We start from the raw sequence: 16,027 nt of genomic DNA, 5'->3' as shown, positions 1-16,027 counted from the left end.
ATGCCTTACACGCCGCCCTCCCAGCGGTCTCCTGCCTCCTCCAAAACCAACAGCCCTATTCTCAGCCGCAACCATTCATACAGCGAGGGGTGCTTGAGCCCGCAGTCGACCAGTGCGGCTCACCGGCCGGTCCTTCCCCACTCTTCTGCGTCGTACTTGAGCAAGCACCGCCGCACACCGTCAATATCGCAGTCTCCCCAGGATGGATCCCAGGTGTCGGTGACACACACAAATGGTAGTGCCCACCACGCCAAGCTGCCCTCGATGAAGCTGTTGATACCCGTAGGTGCTGAGTCCACTCCCCCAGACTCTGTGCAGAACTCCGACGATGAGGACCGGGGCCGCCATTCTGGAAAAATAGCCGAGCTGCAGGAGGCCCTGCAGAGCATCGAAGTCAAGCGCGGCCACTCCCCTGAGAGACATGTTGCTGGCACCGCCTCGGCCCCTCGCGAGTCAGTGCCGCCCAACGGCCCGACCAGGCCGGCTCTCACGCCGGAGGCTCGGAAGATCTCGCATTCTAGGTCCTCGAGCGAAATACAGCTCTCCAAGCGGGCCCCCCCTAACCTTGCAAGCTCCCCCATCCAAACATCAGACGAGAGCGAGGAGGATGAGGGCCTGACGATGAAGCCCCCGCTTCTCCGCAAGAAATCGGGAGAGCTAGTGAAGCCGGCCCTTCGGCCCTCCTCCCGGAATCGTCGCCGGCCGTCGAGCATGCCGGGCACTCCCTCCTTCTCCAAGGCCGTGCACTTCAACGACGACATCGAACAGGTCCGCCACTTCCTGCAGGTCGACCGCCCCATTGCTGTCAGTGCTGGTTCATCGCCTGTCGAGACGTACGACAGCGAGTCCGAGTATCCGTTCGGATACGACGATGGCAACGGCTACGCCTCGTCTCGCCGTTCGCGGGTCGAATGGGAGCTGCGATTGGCCAACTTCCCCCGGGACACTTTCGAGCGGAAAACCCTGCCTGTGCGCGTTGAGAAGATCGCTTTGTCGCCTGATAGTTCCACCCTCGTGGGCACGGTTGCTGTTGCGAACCTTGCGTTCCACAAAGCAGTGGTGGCCCGCTTTACCCTGGATTACTGGAAGACCACCTCAGAGGTCGGTGCCGAATACAGTGACGATGTGCGTCGCAAGCAGGCCCACGACGGATGCGACCGCTTTGTCTTCAACATCAAGTTGGCCGACCTTGCCAACCTCGAGTCGAAGACGATGCTGCTCTGTGTGCGCTATACGGTGAACGGTGCCGAATACTGGGATAACAATAACTCGATGAACTTCCAGATCGACTTCATCAAAAAGTCTCTGCCGAAGAACACGAGGGGCAAGCAGGGATCTGCTGGCACCCTTGGTGCGATACCACGTAGCAGGCATTCCCCACCCGCGGCCCGACCGCGGTCCATGCCCATTCCTCTCGACGACGATTTCGGCAACAACTTCGAGTCCAGGTACACTTTCGGTTCGCGCAACTCGAATTCGAGCGATAGCCTGCAGCCTCCAATTAGGCTGAAGAGCAAGAACAAGCCATCGAAGGCCAACCTGTTCCCCGACCAGCCTAACTCCAAGCCGTCCGCGAGTCAGCAAGCGTTCTCCACCCGTTACGACTTCTCGACCTCGCTGTCTCAGGCGTTGTCCAGCGCGCAGACCGCTCTCGGCGATCGCAGCGGCATCAAGAGAAGTAACAAGCCAAGGGCCGGCGATTACTTCAGCCTTCAGGGCGAGGCCCCCTCGGCTAACAAGTCGACCTCGCCACGACCGGACCAGCTGTCATCGGAGAAGCCGGATTTGAAGTCGGCAGAGTACAACGAACTAATCCAGAAATACTGTTTCGTACGTCCTCCCGCACCTACCACCATCCCGGCTGGCCAATTGAACCAGGGACGCTGACAACCTGTGCAGTTCGGATCCGGAAGAGGCTCTCCCCAGGTCTCTAGTCCCAAGGCGGTCGTCTCTTCCGACGGAGCTCGCGACATCGAATCCGACGGAAGCACGTCCAGTCCCCTAGGATCTGGATCAAACAGCCCCAGTCCCCCAAAGGAAGCGCCGTCGTCGATGGACGGCGCCATGGACCACAAGCTTCCGGCTCGCGCCGCGAGCCCTTTTTTATCTAGGTCGGCGTCACCCGGACCTGTGACAGGGTCCGATTTTGGCGACCGCACCACTCCTCCTGTTTCTTTCGGCTATCCGTACAACATGCATGGAGGCATCTCTTTTGAGACGCACACTCCCAAGGCGATACTCGGTTAGCAACTACAGTGACGGGTGTCGGCTTTTTGAGGGCGAACTTACGAATTTCTTTCGGCCACGATCACGCTGCTACGACCTTTCTTGAGCGCCACGCTGGATGGATGGCGGACCCACCGCTTAGCTGCGCGTGGTGAAACCGAAAGTCCAAGTGCTCTTCCTTTGAGGCGCGAATCGCGATGGCGGCTCATTCTCGATTACGACGACGGTGACACTGCTGTGGAACATCGCATTCTTATCCTTGTTTTACTGCCTGTGCATGCATTCTGGAAATTGCGTTTTTTTTTCTTTTCCTTCCGCACAGCATTCCAATTGGGACGGTCTTCTGCACACAAAGGCGTTTTATGGGTATGGTTTGGTTTCCGATTATTTCCATTACTTCTTAATAGACAGGCTGCAAGTACCTGGCTTCGCCTGAGTAACCTTGAGCTCCTTGCTCAACTGGTGCAACATGGGTTGGTATGCTCTCAATGTGTTTTTTGGTTTGGAGGTGGATCCATGGGTTCAAAAAGTTGCGTCTTGGTCGATCTTGCTTTTTGTTTTGACTTTCGATTCCACCGAGGGCGCTTTTCTCCCCTCTTTCTGTTCGATGAGATGGCGGACTATCAGCGGCATTAAGCGATCGTTTGGCAGCAGTCGATGAGATTGATTTTATGGGATGGGTTTAAAGGACGGATCTCTGGTGTTGGGCAGGGTGTTACGCTGGGAAAATACGACATGAGTAGAAAAGGCATTCGAAAAATCGAAAAAACATTGGAATACAACTTTGAGCAACTGGTGACCTTTCGGCAAACTAAATAACAAAACTAGCTCTGAACTTACTGATGATCGGCCTGGTCACAAGCGCGGGAGGGGAGAGCTCGCACCCCCGACACGCCCGCGTCGCACGCGTCAACTCGACGTCTGCCGAATCCCGCCTCGCAACGCTCACCCTCCCCATTGGTTCCACGTTCACCACCATGGCAACCTCGACTCCGGCTCCAGCGTCGACGCTGCAGATCGACCTCACCACCGTCCTCTCACTGCTGGGCACCATCGCGGTGTTGGCGACGGCCTACGGGCTGTCGCTGCGGCTGCTGCCGCGCAGCAGCGGAGCCAAAGCCCGCATCCTCTTCGTCTGGCACCTGTTCGACGCGCTGATCCACTTCGTATTCGAAGGCTCCTTCCTCTGGAACTGCTTCTGCGTGCATTGGATCCCGCCGCCCACTCCCGCGCCCTTATCGCCCTACTCCGTCGCAGCCGCCGCGGCCGCCGCCGGCACCGCTGCCGCAAACCCGAGCCTCACGCCCGCGCCCAGCCCGACCAACTTCCTCATACTCACGCCGCCGGACGTGTATTTCTTGGGACGGAACGACACGCTGTTCGGCGCGGCGTACGGGACGGGCCCGTTCAGCAAGCTGTGGCAGGAGTACGCCAAGGCGGACCGCCGCTGGGGCGGCGCGGACCTCACGGTCATCAGCATCGAGCTGCTGACCGTCTTCGTGGCCGGGCCGATGGCGCTGTGGTGCGCGGAGATGGTGCGGAGGGGCGAGTGGTATGCCGGGAGACAGGGGATGGAAGGCCGCAAGTGGTTTTGGATGATCGTGCTGGCGACGGGAGAGCTGTATGGGGGTGAGTGAATCTTTTTCTTCCTTTTCTTCTTTTCCCCTTGTTTCTTCCCCTCCGCTTTTCATCCTTATTGGGCGGGTGTTCCTGGGTTGCGGTTTTGGTGGTGATGGTGGTGGAAGTGGTGGTTAATGGCTCGAGAGTGGGCGTCTTTCTTGAAAAGGAGGCCTGGTGGGGATACGCAGCATGTGAAAGAGACGAAAGATAAGAATGGTTCTCCTGTTTGGTTCCAGAATTTCGAGAAAGCCAATTGGGGTTCTCGGAGAATTGTGGAGAATGCTTGGGGGGTCATGACTTGCATGATGTGGCATGCATGGCGTCTTGGTGCGAACATGCACGGCTGACGTGGGTGGTGAATCTAGGTTTCATGACTTTTGCACCTGAATGGCTCTCCGGCTCCACGAATCTGGATACTTCGAATTTTATGTTCAAGTAAGTGAAGCTTCCTTCCTTCATCGTTCTTGGTCCGCGGTCAGCGAGTACACATCGCTGTCAAAAGACTTTTCAGGTCTTTGTGGCTTGGCGGCTTTTCGCCGGTGTATTTGCGGTTCCTGGCTGACATGCGAGTTTGACAGGTGGGTCTACCTATTCTTCTTCAATACACTGTGGGTCTGGCTCCCGCTGTGGATCATGTATGAGGCCTACCAGGGTATCACTAGTTCCCTGTCACAGAAGGAGGTTGTCAACGTCATAAGCTACCTTGAAAAGAAGGCAGATTAAGGTTTTCCCGAGCGAGACTGCTTATCTTGACGACCAATCACTGTAATATTACCACGCACTAGTGAGAAGGGACTGAACAACATCTTCCGATTTCGGTCTCACCACACAATTAGATAAATTCTTGAACTATTACCTCTGCAGCAATCAGTTTTCCAAGATCTCGCTTCAAGCTTAATTACCTCTGTGGTCCGCGTTGATTATGAAGGCCTATATCATCTGATCCGAGCCCTGGTCCGTGAGCATTATCAGCAGCGTACTCCATTATATGGTTTCACACCGGTCTGTGCGGCTCCACTTTGCCATCTGAAAGGCGTCAACTCTGAACAAATGTAGAATATTCATGTAGACATGACCTACTCAACTACATGCAGAGAAGAAACGCCAAGCGCGCCATAATCCAGATCTCGTAAAGTTCGGTGTTATCAGGACATAGAGAAGATCATGACCGCAACGTTATCTTGAAATGTCTTGAAGTGGTTAGAGCAAGATAAGAGGGACGACGTATGTTATAACAACTGCTTAGTAAAAGGAAAGGGCAGATGACGTCTCTTATTAGGCGATGCGAGGTATTCAATTCATCAAACGAGTTTATACGGGCCAGGTAAAGATTGCACAGATACCCTTAAATTCGTAGTCCGTAAAGCGCAGTCTCATACTTGACTTGCTAAGAGGCACTTATTAAGCCCCACTAATATCGGTTACTTGAATTCTTTAGGTTTGAACGGACATGCTGTACACTAATACTAAGGATAAGCCCCCATGAATGAATGCGATGTGGATTAGCGAGGAGAAGCAGTTAAATCAGCCACTAACGTAGGCACACCATATCCCTACTGATGCAGTATAAGCTGAATAGGGATGTTGGGAGTAGAACAGCGTATTAATAGTTTTTCCTCCCTCCTTTACCCAATATACTAGGCAATCTCATATAGAAAAGGCGTTCGCGAAGCTGAATCAATCGTAACTTAAACACGATTGATCGATAAGTCTTTAAAGGGACGTACAACCTAAACCCATACTCGCTCAATATTTAAAGGCTTGGCTTTGTATTTTTTCTTTTATTGAGATTTCTACCGGAGAAATTCTCTCTAACTTCACAGCATAATGATAACCCGAATCAAAGCTAGGCTTTCATCTAAGCGTTCATTGTCTGACGATGCAACGCCCCAGCATGCATAACTGAGGATGAAGCGCATCATTACCATCTCCGATAAAGTCCGCTGTCCTCTAAGAACTGTTGATCTCTACGCTGTCAAAATTCCGACGGGGGGAACCAAACACAGTCGCTTGTGATTTCAATGAGCACATGCAAGTATGATCTTTCGCTTTGTTGACTGCCGATCCTGAATATTTTTGGTAAATAACTCAGAAGACCGTACTTCGCCAGTGCATACCGGCACCTGTAGATGCTTTTTAAGATCCAATGCATGTCTACCAGGCCACTAATCAGAAGACCTTTGGAGATGCGATAGGAAATATTCACGTGGTGCCTGAACTGCTTCTTTCCATGTGTCTGCACATAGAAGAAGTTCCGATCAGATGCTTATGACATAATCTCGCCTGCTTGTCGCATGAGCATTGCATCTGCTATATTTGGCCTCCTGTCTGCTCCCTCAAAGCTCTAGAGTCCGATAGTATAAAGTCTCAATTTTTCGACACCGTTTGGTGCGGCTAGGGGTTGATTGTTGCATGCGCAATCAACCTAAACCAAGATGCCACCTTCAAGAGACTCCCACTGCTTGCGCGGTAAATGCCACTCATAGTCTCTTTCTTTGACAGGACTGTAGACACCAAACTCATCAATATGCCAAGATAATGGGAGACATCGATTCTCTGAAACTGAAGGCTACTATTACACATACACCTCTCCAAGGCAGCAATATCATTCTTTTCCGCTTGTCATTTGATCGGAACCTCGCTCGCATTCAACATCAACTCCATCTCCCGCAGTCTACGCACCTACATCTACTTCATTACCAACTCTCACAAACTCACTCCCCGGTCGCTCTCTTCCCACCCTCTCCACCGTTGACTTTCTCGCCCTACCATCTTTCCTTCCAGCTTCCAATCTCAGCACAGCCAGCCACACCGCATCCCCATTCCTGCCCTCAAACACCCGCCTCACCTCCTCCTTTTCGACCAGAACAGGCACCAGCAACTCCAGCACCTCCTCGAACGCCTCATCTCCAATCTGCACCGTCTGCACAATTGCCGTGAACAGCTCGACCAACGCAGCGCGGATGATGCGCGTAGGTGCGGTGGTGTAGTAAGGCTGGAGCTCCGCAGCAGTACCACTGCTGGTGCCCCTGCCCGCAGCGTTTCCACTAGGCTCGAGCAGCAGCGACGACGATCCAGTGCCTCCCTGTCTGAACGAGGACGCCGAGTTTTTCACGCTATTGCTGCTGTTGCCGCCATTGCGGTATAGCGCGATCAGCGTTGGCCACGCACCCTCGATGCGTCCGCGCATGAAGTCACCAGCGAGCCTGCACATCTCGGCCATGACGTCCACCGCGCCGGAGACGACGTACGCCTCCGTGTCTTCCAAGCGGGGGACGAGCACGGGCCAGAGGGTGTTGATGAGCGGGAGGAAGGAGTTCTCGTGGCAGGCGAGAGCAGGAAAGGTTGTGCGGAGAAGGTCGAGGAGAGAGGTGCGGAGGGTGGGAGATGAGGCGGTGAGGTAGTGTTGTGTCAGCTGCGAGATCTGGAGGAGCAGGCTGTAGGTCTTCGGTGCTGGTGGAGGAGGATCCGGCGCTGCCGGGGGTTGTTCGTCTTCGTCGTCGCCGTTCTCTGCGGTGGCATCGGGATCTTCGTTGTCTTTGTCGATATCATCATCGTCGATTTCGGATATTAAGGGATTCTTTTTGTTGAGATCTTTCCATGGCATCTGGGGGGTGATTTCGGTAATGTCCTCGGGGTCATCTTGCTTTGCTTCTCGGGTTTGAATATCTTTGAGCATAGCAACGATGTCGTCAATGGTGGTTAGAGTCTTAGGTTGTTTGGTTTTCGACGTGTCTTCGCCCTCCGTGATCGCAAGCTGCGGTGTCTTGACACCCTCTTCTGCGATGCCTTTTAGGACCGAGAAGAGCAGTTCCACTAGCTTAGGGTAACCGTGAAAGGATTCCAGTGCCGCGAAAACGCTTCCCACCAGGTCATCCAGATAAGGTAGAAGAGACGGGCCGGAGAGCTTAATCATCATCAATAATACTTGCGGTGCTTGCGGAGAAATGTCGAACGTGTTGAGCTTCAAAGCCACAGCGTTCACGAGGTAATCGACGTTCTCAACAATCAAGCTTCCGACATCTCCATAGCCACACGAAGCGGCGATCATGTTGAGACAAGTGATGGCATGGTTGCGAAGCTGTGGTACTGATGATCCTACGAGGTGGACGATAGGATACAGCGTGTCAACAAGCTCGATTCGGAAATCCTCCTTGAGCGTACGCGCTTGAAGTGCAATGGTTTCCACAGCCAATGCTTGCAGTCTCCAGTCTGTTGTATAGTCCGTTGATGAATCTCGGAGTACGTCCAAGGACAATGAATACAGTTCTTCCAGTAGCTCCTCCCTAGGGGTAATGGCCGAGTCTCCAAAATCGAGGAAGTCCATCATGGGCCCTTCATTCTCATTTGAGCTTTTGAGGAGCTCAAGCGCGACCCAGAAGCTCGCGATTTGGGGAGCACCTTTGCTAATCTGGAGTGAGTCGGCCAAGTCTCGTACCGCATTCAGCGCTGATTTGGATGTGCTGACATGCTTAACCAGACCTCGAAAGTCGTGGATTATTTGGCGTTGTGCAGCACTATCGAAGAATATAGGGGCGAATTCAAGTGACGGTAGGCTTTTTGTAGTAATGGCCAAGTCCAATGACGCTGCTGACTCCGAAGACGGTGCGATCTCCTTCAGCTTGGATTGATCAACGATAGAGACGGAAATTCCATCACGGAGATTTGATGCCACAGTTCTATCGACGAGATCCATATCAACTCCTTGCTCAGCCAAAAGCTCGTAGCCTGTGGATATTTGCTGGACGAGTCGACTTTTGGCTGAATCGTCGGGACTCTGCATGACACGTGGAAGTGAGACAACCCAACTATGTATGCTTGACCTAAGTAGCTCTGCAAATCTTCGGTTAGCTGTCAAGACCTGCTTAAGAGTGAATTTCATATCGCCATCCTCATCAGATCCACATAGGACTATCATGGTCTCGATCATCATGGCTGCGCATTCCTGAAGAGACTCGCGACAATCCTCAAGAACGGTCAAGCAGAGATCGAGAAGAGCTTTCCGGACTTCTGTGCGATCATGTTGGCGGACGCGAATGATGCTAGCCAAAGCTTGTTTCGTTTTTGTAGCCGTGGCCTTCAGCCAGGACTGTGTGAGCTTTTGGTCAGGCTTGCCGGAAGCCTTATCGCTGGACGGCAAATCCTTGGTGTACTGGTCACTTAAAACAGCCTTGAAGAGGAAATTCAATATCTCAAGGGATATACGAAGGAGCTCGAACGGTCGGCGCTGCTTCGTCGATGGCGTGAGAACTTTTGCGAGTCCAGAGACGATGCCGGGCAGAAAGCTTGCAAGGGCTTCCCTGTCCTCAAGCGCAGTGCAAGCAGCTCTCAAAGCATGTGCTGCAGCAAGCTGCACATCGTAAGACGGCCCGTCGGTCACTCCTTCCAGTATGACAACGATAGCATGGCCTAAGGGCGGGACATTGTCCGCTGCAGTCAGAATCTTCTGGCTTTTCTCGTCTTGACCATAGGTGACGAAAAGTTCTGCCAGACAAGCGAAGCCAGCTGCTTGCAGTTCTTCAGAGATTGCAGATGGCGTGCTCTGACCTTGAACGCCACCGCTGATTAGAACGGGTAGCAGAATGAGAAATTGACGTGACAAGGCCGGATCAACTTTGGCACGCCACCCAGTGCGGAGCAGAACTGCAAGGCACTGCAGCGTGAGCTCCAGCGCCACTACCGGAAATTTTTGCTTTTCCCGGAGAACGTGGGACAGAGGGAAGAAGACGTATTCGGCAAGCTTGTCGTCCAGAGCGAGCGGATTGGAAGCTGCTTCTTGCAGAACAGCATAAAGGTTCCTCAAAACATCGACGACATCCCTAGGGTTGCCGTTGCGCGCAGCTACGTGCAGCACGGCCTGGCTGAGGGCGATACAGTGAGGCTTGAGCTGCAGGGCATCAGCACAGACACTCGGTTCACGCGCAAACGGACTGACCTGGTGGAAAGCGCGGCTCCTGTGGTCCATGGTGCGATCGTGCAACCAAGAGAAGAGCGTGCGGTGGATGAAGCTCCTAACGCATGTTGAGGACCAGTAGCCTACGGTGAGACAGCAGGCGCGAGTTGTTCCCGTCAGAGACGAGGTTCCCGAGCTGAAGGCGGGCTTGGCAGTCGTCGGGCGGGAAGCGGGCGGCGGACTCGAAGCTCTGGAGCTCGAGCGAGTCGCGTCGCCGAAAGTCTGAGCCCGTCCCAAACGCGTACCACGTCACGCCGCAAGCAACCACCGCTCCCCTCTCCACCTCTCCATCCCGCCCCCATCCCTCCAATCCTCCGCCCGCCAGCTGCGTCCGCCCGCCCGTACGCCTGCGCCGCCTCGATACCTCCCTCTCGCGCTTCGGCGCATCCCACCGCCTCCTGGAGACACTGCCATCATGCCCGGTACGCGCAGTCGCGCTAGCGCCGTAACCCAGATTCACGACGATGCAGACGAGCAACAAGAAGCATCCACCGGCCTGGCCTTCAATCAACCCTTGACATGGCGCGCCGGAAAGCCCATCCCCGTCGCTGAGCTTCTGCGTCGCCTGCAGGCTCTGTCGCAGGAGCTGCGGGGCTTGGATCAAGAGGAGGCAGACCGCGGCGCCCTTATGCCCGTCGCGAAGGAGCTGGCATCCCAGAACCTGCTGTCGCATAAAGATCGCGGTGTCCGTGCTTGGACTGGCTGCTGCATCGTCGACATGTTTAGGCTCTGCGCGCCTGATGCGCCTTACACCGCGTCGCAGCTGAAGGTGAGACGCGCCGCGAGACGCAGCTGCGCTGTGACTACTGACGTCTGGTGCCTAGGACATCTTCATGCTGTTCATCAATACCATCTTCCGCGCCCTCTCAGATCCTTCGGACCCTTACAACAGCCAGCACTTGTATGTCTTGAAATCGCTCGCTGAGGTCAAGAGTGTGGTCCTCCTCACCGACATCCCCTCGTCCAGCACTTTGATGACCGCCTTGTTCACCATATGCTTCGATGTTTTATCTGGTCCTTCCAAAGCTGAGTCGGGCGAAGAGCTGAGCAAAAATGTTGAGCATCATATGACGGCCGTGCTAGCAACCCTGGTCGAGGAATCCCAAGGCCTTCCCCCAGAAGTTGTCGATGTTATTCTGGCCCAATTCCTGCGCGCGGATCCAAGGTCGATAACGGGCAATGGTGCCAAAGGAAAGAAAGGTTCCCAAGTTGACGAGAGACAATCGACTCTGCTGCTGAAGGAGGCTCCGCCTGCATACAATATGGCGAAGAACATCTGCAATGCTTGTGCGGACAAAATGGCACGGTTGATCAGCCAGTACTTCAGCTCGGTCATCGTCGACGCAACTACAGCAGCTGTTGGCCCTCTTCATAAATCTGGCAAGCACCGGGGCAGGACGGAGAGCAGCATTGGGGATGAGCCTGACGATGATCGGCCGCGTCATGTCACGGAAGAGGATTTACAAGAGAGCCGCAAGGCACACAGACTTTTACGCGAGCTTTGGCGGTCCGCTCCCATGGTTCTGCAAGACATTATGCTTCAGCTGGAGGCCGAATTGGGTGCGGAAGACGTTCAGCTACGGAATCTTGCAACTGAAACTCTCGGAGATATGGTTGCTGGAATCGGAGCAGCGGGTCCTCCTCCGCCGCCATCGTACAATCCGTCCGCCTACCCTCCTCAAAGCCTTGCTTCTCCTTCGGAACGCCTACAAACTTACAACTTTTTGACTACACCGACATCTCCTCATTCCTTTTCTTCGAGATACCACCAAGTTTATGAAAGTTTTTTGAGCAGGCGCAACGACAAATCCCCGGTTATCCGTTCGGCCTGGGTTACGAGCATTGGTAGGATCCTGGCAACTAACGCTGGCGGCGTTGGTCTGGACGTTGAGGACGAGCAAAGGCTCCTCAAATATCTGGGCGACATGCTTGTCGATGGTGACGAGCGTGTGCGTCTAGCTGCGATTAAGACCGTTGAAAGGTTCGAATTCGACGACATTCTGTCCAAACTCGGGAGCAGGGGTGGGATTTCGGAACCTGGGTCCATCCTCAGCAATCTAGCTGACAGAGTCCGCGACCGGAAGCCCGCAGTCCGCACCGAAGCCACCAATCTCCTTGGCAAAGTTTGGGGAGTCGCCGCTGGCGTAATTGCCGAAGGCAGTGAGCGTGCCACTCAACTGCTTGGTCCAATCCCATCTCGCATCCTGGACGCATTCTATCTCAATGATCAGGATGTCAATGTTCTCATCGACCATGTGCTTTTCGAGCAACTTCTGCCGCTCGGTTATCCGGCGCTCAAGAACAAATCCCGTGGACAGGACAGCCAAGCAAACGGAAGGACAGAGCATACCGAAGCAGACTCTGACAAGCTTAGAGTCGAGAGAATCCTCATCCTTATCAGGGATCTTGTTCAGCGATCCAAAGTTGTCTTGTTCGCCAAACAAGGCAACCAAGTCATGCTGGCCAAGTACATGGAGGCGCTTCTGAAGAAGTGTGAAGATTACAACGGTGGTGTCATGGAGAAGGGCGAGAAGGAAACCAAACTTCACCTTGGAAAGCTTATCGACTACCATGCAAAGACCCTGCCCGAGTCCTCTAGAGCCTCGGAGGACCTCTGGAAGTTCGCGAAAATGCATGACCGCCGGGCCTACCAGCTCATCAGGTTCTGCATCGCTCCGGACAGCGATTACAGAAAAGTTTACAAGGCCATCAAGGAATTCACCAAACGCATGGACGATGCCACCGGTTCAACAGCAACTATGCTTGACACTTTGATACCCCTGATTTACCGAGCAAGCGTTTTGCTGTACAACAAAAGCCATGTGCCTGCCATCATTGAATTTTCACGGACGGACGAGAAGGGTCTAGGGAGCACAGCTCACGAAGTCCTCAAGGAGATTTCTTCTCGCAACCCTGACGTTTTCCGAGGCTATGTGCAAGAGATGTGCAAAGCGTTGGAAAACGAAGCACCAACAGCGAAGAAACCGAACGGTCCTGGTGCGGTTGACGACCTCAAAGCTTGCGCAGGGTTTGCCAAACGGTTCCCGAAAGATGTCCCAACGGAGCGTAAATTCATTCAAAGTATGATCAATTTCGCGGAGTACGGCACACCACCTAAGGCCGCCAAGTACGGCGTGCAGATCATCCTAACCAGTACGGACAAGAAGGAAATGCATGCCCGAGATCTTCTGCGCAAGAGTACAAAAGGCTTTGAATACGGGAAAGGCAATTATCTCGCTCGTTTGGCTGCCATGAGTCAACTCATGCTCCTCGGTGGAAAGACCATTGAGGATGAGATCGACCCGGTCATCGACATCTGCATCAACCAAGTCCTGCTTACCAACCCAGCACCTGTCGATCCCGCTGATAATCCTCCATGGAAAGATGAGCCAAGCGAGGACTGCACAGCTAAAATGTGGGCACTCAAGGTACTTGTGAACCGTCTCCGCGGCCTTGCAGGAAACGAGTCCATAAAGGAGACGTCTACTCCAGTTTTCCAGCTCCTCAGGACTCTGGTTACCAATGACGGCGAGCTGTCCAAGAAGGTCGAGAGCCCTGCGGCTCAAAAAACGAGATTACGTCTACTTGCCGCACAACTTCTCCTCAAGCTCTGCCACGAGCGTCGCTTCGACGTCTTGCTGTCGGGTCAAGCCTTCAACGAACTTGCTGTCGTCGCTCAAGACCCTAACCCGAACGTGCGCGAAGGATTCGTCAAGAAGCTCATGAAATACCTCGGCCAAGACAAGCTCCCCAGGCGCTTCTACGCGCCCGTCTTCCTCCTCGCATTTGAGCCGGAGCCACGACTAAAAGACGGTGCGACGACCTGGATCAAGGCGCGACAGTCGGCCTTCTCCAAGACCAAGGACCCCGTGTTCGAGAACAGCTTCGCGCGGTTCCTCAGCCTTCTGGCCCACCATCCAGACTACAGCGCGGAGCCGGACAACCTGCGCGACTTTGTGCAGTATGTCATGTTCTTCCTCAAGACGGTGGCCAACGCGGACAACATCTCGCTCATCTACCACGTCGCCCAGCGCGTCAAGTCGGTCGAGGACGCGATTGAGCCCGCCAAGAGCGAAAACTTGTACGTGCTGAGCGACCTTGCGCAAGGCGTGATTCAGCGATTCCAGACACTGCACGGATGGAGCATTCAAGCTTTCTCGAAGAAGGCGCGCATGCCGGCCGACGTGTTTGCAAACTTGCCTGGCCACGAAGTTGCGCAAGAGATTGCGGACAAGCAGTACGTGCCTGAGGAGCTGGTGGATGAGCTGGATGACCTGGTGAAGGCGAGTATGAGGACGAAGAAGGTAAGATTCCAATTTTGTTTTGCTGTCCATCCACATGCTCCAATCCCTATGTGGTTCTCGCCCGCTTTTTTAGTGGACTTGGGGACATCGACAAGAGAACAAATGCTAATGCCTGTCTTTTCCGCAGCGCAAAACCGACTCCTCAGGCGACGCCGCTCGTGAGAAGAAACGTGCCCGCGCTTCCCTCGCATCTACCAGGGGTCTTCCTGTCCGCAAGGCGCCGAAGCTGGGTAAAACTAAGAAAGCGAAGAAGGCTCGTAAGGGAGAAGATGTTCCAGCCAGCGAGCGCAGGCGCAGCGGCCGCGTCGTCGGTGATCGTAGCTATGCGGAGCTGAGCAGTGATGACGAGGAGAATGCAGATGAGGACGAAGTAAGCGACGAGGAGGAGGGGAGTGAGGGCGAGGGAGACGAGGATGTGGAGATGGTAGACCAGCCTAGTGAGGGAGAGGAAGAAGTCGCTGATGAAGAGGCGGAGGATGAAGATGACGAGGGACAAAATGGAGCGACGGGCGATCAGGAAGAAGAGGAGGACGAAGAGGAAGTTGAAGAAGAGCAACCGCCGCCGAAAGCCACGCCGAGAAGAGCGCGCGGCGCGAGTAGGAAATCGGCGGCGGCGGAGACGCCAAAAGGTGGTGGTGGTGGGAGTGCGGTAAAATCGGCGAAGGGCAAGGATAAGGAAAAGGGAAAGAAGAGCAAGAAGGCGGACGAGGTGGTCGCCACGACACCCCGGGCATCGAGGAGAGGTGGCAAGGCGGCAGCGGACGACAAGCCGAACGGCGAAGCCACCCCGGCCAAGGGCGATTCGGCGGAGGGAGGAAGACGATCAACGAGGAGGTCGGGCAGATCGTAAGGGCAGGCTTCTATGACGTGGGATATGGGTGTGGCATGGGTTGCTTCTTTTGCTACTGTTGGGGTGAACATGACAAAGCGAGAGGGGGGTTTATTTATGCGTCATTTTACCTCATACCTGCGGTTTCGATGGGGCTAGGGGCTGGGGCTGGTGGCGTGGGGGTTCTTTTTCTTTCTCTCTCTCTCCTTTCTATTCTTCTTCACGCTTATCTCTCCCTGATGGGGATCGTTTGCTTGCTTGCTTGCTATGCTATGTTCATATTACGATGGTGATAGTAGCGATGGTAGTATGAGAGTCGGGTAGTGGGAAGAATCGTTTTGCGATGAGACTGGAGATATGCCCGAGTCAAAAGTAGGATAGGTGCGGAACGCGAATCAAATGGGACAACAGAAGAAGATACAGGAGTCTTTTAATATGTTTTCCTTTTCTATGAATTCTTCTGTAGGTCTGGATTGTCTGTCTTCCTAATTGGCGGGCTGGCTGGCTGCTTGGAAATTTGACGGGGAGCAGGTAGGTACATAACATCAGGTGGTATTGAGGGGGGTTCTTTTGTTTAACTTTCCCCTCCTATTATTGTCCATAAATTTGAATCTGATCTTAGATCTCTGCCATGACCTTTTTTTTTATGCCAATGACCCTGGAGTCCAAACCCCATTAGTCGTTATCTTTGGATGTGCTTGCGCAAGTTGCGCGTGTGGAGAAGGAAAATAGAAGCAAATGCATCTGTGACGTTTGTCTTCTTTCCACTCTCATGCTGCCTCGCCGTAGTCGACTTCACTGACTCCGTGTGATCCCATCTTTGATTACTTTCCGATCTTAGGTTCAGTCCGGATGCTAGAGAAGAAAGAAACGGTATTCTTCCCTTTTGAAGGTTGGTGAGAATGGGGCTACGCGTTCTCTTTAAGATATAAAGACGACAGTATGAAGACTCTCTTCGAAACCGTGGGGAGAGGTAAGTCATTTAATCAATTTCACCCTTCGACAACATACGCACGGGAGCATGTCCATGAGATCATCGGCATGAATTCGAAAAGACTTTTTGTACTTATTTCTGCTCAAACTGACGGGCGAAAG

General features: G+C 53.8%; 3 protein-coding genes across 3 annotated transcripts; all 3 read left to right on the top strand.

The window, feature by feature from the left end:
- Positions 1–2,247, top strand: LTHEOB_1119 (Phosphatase regulatory subunit; the record flags this gene model as incomplete). The annotated part of the gene is made up of 2 exons (XM_035507918.1): positions 1–1,830; positions 1,900–2,247. 2 exons carry the CDS (start codon positions 1–3, stop codon positions 2,245–2,247), a joined length of 2,178 nt encoding a protein of 725 aa, XP_035367466.1.
- Positions 2,248–3,203: 956 nt separating this feature from the next.
- LTHEOB_1118 (Emopamil-binding protein) lies at positions 3,204–4,569 on the top strand (the record flags this gene model as incomplete). Its single annotated transcript, XM_035507907.1, has 3 exons — positions 3,204–3,855; positions 4,212–4,281; positions 4,425–4,569. The coding sequence occupies 3 exons, from the start codon at positions 3,204–3,206 to the stop codon at positions 4,567–4,569; spliced, it is 867 nt and encodes a 288-aa protein (XP_035367465.1).
- A 5,645-nt stretch (positions 4,570–10,214) lies between these two features.
- LTHEOB_1117 (Sister chromatid cohesion and DNA repair protein) lies at positions 10,215–14,953 on the top strand (the record flags this gene model as incomplete). The annotated part of the gene is made up of 13 exons (XM_035507896.1): positions 10,215–10,568; positions 10,624–10,700; positions 10,767–10,813; positions 10,883–10,964; positions 11,019–11,359; positions 11,432–11,453; positions 11,595–11,644; positions 11,759–11,780; positions 11,868–11,943; positions 12,031–12,109; positions 12,158–12,544; positions 12,593–14,103; positions 14,231–14,953. 13 exons carry the CDS (start codon positions 10,215–10,217, stop codon positions 14,951–14,953), a joined length of 3,771 nt encoding a protein of 1,256 aa, XP_035367464.1.
- Between the last annotated feature and the right edge of the window lie 1,074 nt (positions 14,954–16,027).

Source organism: Lasiodiplodia theobromae (assembly GCF_012971845.1).
Source record: "Lasiodiplodia theobromae strain AM2As chromosome Unknown scaffold_3, whole genome shotgun sequence".
NCBI lineage: Eukaryota > Fungi > Ascomycota > Dothideomycetes > Botryosphaeriales > Botryosphaeriaceae > Lasiodiplodia > Lasiodiplodia theobromae.
The sequence above is the reverse complement of the archived record's forward strand: the minus strand, read 5'-3'. Positions and strand labels throughout refer to the sequence as shown.